Source organism: Bison bison, unplaced genomic scaffold, assembly GCF_000754665.1.
Source record: "Bison bison bison isolate TAMUID 2011002044 unplaced genomic scaffold, Bison_UMD1.0 scf7180017864295, whole genome shotgun sequence".
Lineage (NCBI taxonomy): Eukaryota > Metazoa > Chordata > Mammalia > Artiodactyla > Bovidae > Bison > Bison bison.
In genome coordinates, this window is record NW_011494867.1 from 1,915,358 (window position 1) to 1,920,488 (window position 5,131).

General features: G+C 55.5%; 1 protein-coding gene across 1 annotated transcript in view; it reads left to right on the plus strand.

Moving 5' to 3' along the window:
• Positions 1-3,819: 3,819 nt before the first annotated feature.
• Positions 3,820-5,131, plus strand: part of LOC104996479 (chymotrypsinogen A-like) — a 3,370-nt gene continuing 2,058 nt past the window's right edge. Inside the window, 3 exon segments of the mRNA XM_010850746.1 lie at positions 3,820-3,871; positions 4,636-4,739; positions 4,859-4,938. Coding sequence (XP_010849048.1) covers positions 3,820-3,871; positions 4,636-4,739; positions 4,859-4,938 — 236 coding nt within the window.

Below are 5,131 nucleotides of genomic sequence, written 5' to 3' on the forward strand. Positions count from 1 at the left end.
TCCTCTGCTTGCCTTTGAGTCTATGCCAAACGCAAGTGATGCTGCCTGACTACCTGGGTAGAGCAAGCTCTGAATGAACAATCTTTGCTGGTCCTCATTTGGGTAGTCTTTACTGATTTCGGACACGACTGAGCGACTTCACTTTCACTTTTCACTTTCATGCATTGGAGAAGGAAATGGCAACCCACTCCAGTGTTCTTGCCTGGAGAATCCCAGGGGCAGGAGAGCCTGGTGAGCTGATGTCTATGGGGTCACACAGAGTCGGACATGACTGAAGCGACTTAGCAGCAGCAGTAGCAGTACTGATTTCCACAAAGGCCAAGCTCCTATTGGTGGCCTCCTCCTTGCTAGTCAACCTCCCGGGGGGCCAGGTAATCATTCTTGCACTTCCAGCCCCACTGACCTTAGCCCTGAGCACCTGCATCTCCTTATGGTTTCCCTAAGCCTTTGCTACACCTTTAGAAAGTCTTTTTAGAAAGTCTCTTTGTTAGACTCTCTAGTGAGACTCCTGGCAGAATAAAGAATCAAAGTTCAAATTTCAATCTGTAATAGCAAAATAAAGAAACCTACATTTCTTCTCTGCCTGTGTTTAGGGCTGAGAATCACTTCATTACCAGGAGCAAAAAGCGAGTGGGATGACAGATGGGTAACAGCCCAAATGTCCCAGCAAGAGAATGGGTACATACAGCGTGGTGTATGAGACTTTCCTGGCGGTCCAGTGGTTAAGATTCTGCCTTGCCAAAGCAGGGGGTGTGAATTCCATCCGTGGTTGGGGAACTAAGATCCTACATGTCAAGCAGCATGGCCAAAAGATTAAAAAGAAAAAAGTTTTTTTTAAGTGTGGTGTATTACACAATATTGCAAAGCAACTATACCTCAAAAAGATTAAAAAAAAAAAAAGTGTTATGTACTTATGAAGTGCAACACCACTCAGCAACACAAAGGAACATACTGCTGACACACTCAGGAAGACATCTGGAAGAGTGAAAGAATCCAGACACAAAGACAGCATACTGTATGGTTCCATGCGTATAAATTTCTAGAACAGGTAAAACTAATCTATGATGAAAGACATCAGGACAGTGGTTACTGGCTGCCTCAGAGAAGGGGAAGATGGAAATAGGCAAGAGGAAACTCTGGGGAGTGATGATATTATCTTACATCTTGGCTGTGGGCTTTGTTACAGTATCATCTACATATGTCAGCACTTATCTGTTCACTTTGGATCTGTGCGTTTCACCATGTGCAAACTGTATTCAGTGTATCTTACCTTTGATGGTAAAGAGGGTTGGGATTTGACCCCCTCAAGAGGAGGAGCTCCCCAACCTGAGGAGACTGCCTTCTGAGGTGCCGCCTGGAGGAAGAGGGCACAGTTCCAGAGGCGCGGGCCGAGCCCTGACACGACCCCGCGCGGGGCCAAACCCCAGGAGGCGGCCGGGCTCCCGCCCGCTGACCCGGGCTCCCGGGCGGGCCCCGTCTCCTCTCCTGAGGGACGGTCCCTGAGGCACACCTGTCCGCGGGCTGGCTCCCGCACGGCCCCCTGAACATTCTAGACGCCACACACCGGCAACGAGCGAACAGGTGCAGAGTGAAGGCTTTCTGACAGGAAGACCGCTCGCGGCCCCTGGGCGTTTGTCTGGGCTCTGGGAGTCTACGCAAGGTTTCAGACACGGGGACGGGCCAGACAAGTATTTGCGGCAAAGGGAACACAGGAAAAGGCTCTTCACTGTACACTGGGTTGGCCAGACGACCTCGGGGTCCAAAGACCCCGGCCTCCGACCTGTGAGGAGGCGCCCACCGCTGGGGCCGGGGCCGGGGCCGGGAGGGCGGCGGCTGTTTCACGCGAAGGGGAAAGGTTCAGAGATGAGAAGTCGGAGTTGTGGAGAAACACTCAGCCCTCAGGGGTCCTTTCTCTGGGAGGGGGCGGGCAGACCGCGCAGTCTCAGGGGCGCGAGCGGGAGGGCACCGCTTGCCCGGCTCCGGCCAGCCTTAGCCACGCCCCAAGGGGGGGGGGTCCAGCCTTAACTCCGCCCCGGCCAGCCTTAGCCACGCCCCCAGAGGGGTCCGCGTGCAGGGGGCGCGGCGCCCGCAGGGCACTGGCCGGTTGTCGGTTCCCAAGGCCACCGCCACGGGTCGGCCCCGGTCGTGCTCTCCCACCGGCAGCGCCCCAGCCCACTCAGGCTCAGCGGCTGGCTTCTCGCATCTGTGCTTCACCAGGGTCCCCTCCAGCGGCCCCTGGCCTCTCTCTCCCCCTGCCTCGTGCCCTCCCGGCGCTTGCTGCCATCCAGGCTCGCTCCACCAGGCCTGTGCCTTCCTGCTCCCTGTGCCTCGACATCGGCCCCAGCCAGAGAGCTAGCAGACGGTAGATCACAGCTTAATGTCTCCCTCGGAGTGGGGCCGTCCTGCCTTGGTATTAGTAATAATAACAACAACAGTGATTATGATAACTCCTTGGCTGGTGGTAATGTATATTTTACTGTGTGTTCAAACTGTTCCATAAACTCTCCACTCCTTTCCCACGAAGGCTCGTAAGGCAGGACTTTGTGTTTCTTTCTTTTGTTTGTTCTGTTCTGGCGGCAGCCTGATAAGCTCTGGTTGATAAGATGGATGAACTTGAACAGGTGGTGAATTTCATATGCATGGGGCCCACACTCTGCATTCTGTTTCATGCCCTGCTTTCCCACCTAATGCATTGTGGCTGTCCCTTCCTGTCACTGGCAGTCCTTTAGAAAGCATGAAGAGCCCCACTGGCAAGTCAAGAAGGAAAAATACCAGGGCTGACCAACGTGCATTAGGTTAGGTCTGGCCCCAGCACTGCTGAAGATGGGCCAGGCCTTTCATGAAGTAGGACCTGTACTCTAAGCAGCCCCATTTTACATATTAATACTTACAAAAGGGATAAGAGAGGCTAAGTAACTTGCCCAAGGCCCCCACAGCTGTTTTGTGCCAAAACTTGTGAACCACCACACTACAGTCATCAGTGCAATGGAAATGAAAAATAGTCATGAGATACCGTTTTACTCATGTGTTTTGGGGTGCTTGCCCTGTGCCTGATGGCCTCACCTTCAAATTTCCCAATTGCTGGGAAAGGGTCCTGCTGCCCACCCGAAACAGGCCTCCTTGCCTCCTGCTTTTCCACCTGGTACAGCCTCCACCAGCTCTTGCAGGGACAACAGCAGGGGCCCCCTGGCTGGCCCTGAGCCCAGTCCTGTCTTTGGATGCCATGTGCTCAATTCTAAGGGCAAGATGCCTGGTGGGGGCTCTGAACGTGACTGGGCTGACACTGAACTGAGCCTTCAGTGAGCCTTCTTGGCCATCCTGAGACCAGGGGAGCATCCTCAGCCCACTGGTCACCCATGCCCTCACCATGTCACGGCCCCTGCCCCTCCTCCTACTTGACCACACTGCCCATGGGGTACTGAACAACTGCAGACCAACTCAGTTACTTGTCCAAGGTCCTCCAGACTATGAGAGACTGAACTGGGGCTCAAATCCTGCCCAGACCTGGCTGCTGCTCAAAGGGCCCCTCCAGAAGCAGGGCCTGGAGGAGGAAACCTGACTGTCCTTTCCCCTTAGCTGGTCAAGGGCCACCTTGTTCAGCCCCACCTTTACTGTTCTCACTGGCCCAAACTCAGCCATGGTTACAGCTGCTGCCATCCCAGGCCCTGATGCCAGCCTTGCTCTGGCACATCCTATCCAGTGGGGCACATGCCCAGGAAAGGGATTATCACATCAAGGTCTTCAGATAACAGCCTGGTACACAGGGATATAATAGGGAGCCCTGCAGCAGGCACCCCACACCTCTCTGAAGGCAGCACCATGAACTTCCTCTGGCTTCTCTCCTACTGCGCCCTCCTGGGCACAGCCTTTGGTAAGTACCTGGGCAGGCAGAGGCCAGAAAGGCTGTCTCCCCTTCCACCCACTGTTGGAAGGGGTGCTGGCTCCACCAACCCCCAGATCAGCAAAGGGCAGCAGGGTCCCTGCTCCCAGTTCAGCCATGCATGGTTGGTGTGAGCCTGAGCGGGTCTTTCTCCCTCTCTGAGCCTCACATCTCTAGAATGCTGGGAAGACTGGACCACACCATCCAGTGTGAAGTCCCCAGGGTGGAGGTGGACCTTCCTATGTGTGAGGAGGGTGGACCCTGTTCAAGGAGGGGTAGCGGTTCCAGAGGGCCAGAAAGTTCTGTGAAGAGTTAGTGGCTCCCAAGCAGGCTCAGATGATGAGCAAGTGGGTGGGTGTGGCTTGGCCCTCGTCAGCTCTTTCAGGCCCTGAACCAGCCCTTTTAAACTTTTAAACTTGTGTGTCAGGAACAGAGTAAGTTCCTGCTTTGCCTTAGTAGTCAAAACATCTTTCAGCTTTATTATATACCAACTCTGTGAGGTTGCCAACTGTAAGATCCCCATTTTGCTGATGGGAAAACAGACTCGGAGTGAGTAAGTGGGTGGTGTGATAGGGCTGGGTTCAAACCCACAGAGCCCAGCCTCTTAGCCCATGCTCTGGCGCTGCCGCCACGTTGCACTCGGTCTGCTGGGCCTGAGACTCACATTGGCCTGTGCTGTCCCTGGGGTATTCCTGGAGCCATGGGTCCTGGGTAAGACCTTGGCCTCCACTCCTCACCCCATCCTCCCTCCTCAGGCTGCGGGGTCCCCGCCATCCAACCTGTGCTAAGCGGCCTCTCCAGGATTGTCAACGGGGAAGAAGCTGTCCCCGGCTCCTGGCCCTGGCAGGTGTCCCTGCAGGTGAGCGGGGTTCTGTGTGTGAAGGGAGAGGCACTGGGGGGTCTGCTGGGCAGGGGGGCGCTGCCCAGGTCAGTGCTGCTGGTGTCCAGCAAGCGCTGACCCTCCCCGTCTTCCTCCAGGACAAGACCGGCTTCCACTTCTGCGGGGGCTCCCTCATCAACAAAAACTGGGTGGTCACCGCCGCCCACTGCGGTGTCACGTGAGGGCCCAGGGTCCCCAGGAAACCCTTTGGGGTGGTTTTTCCAGCACTGAGATCTTGCCCTTTAATGCCATTTCCCAATTTCTTTTTGTTTGTTTCTTTTCCCCCGGGGTCTCCTTCTCTCCCAGGCGAGGGTCTCCCCTGGAGCGGAGGACAGGCTGCCCCTAGCCAAGCTGGACCACCAGTAGGCTTC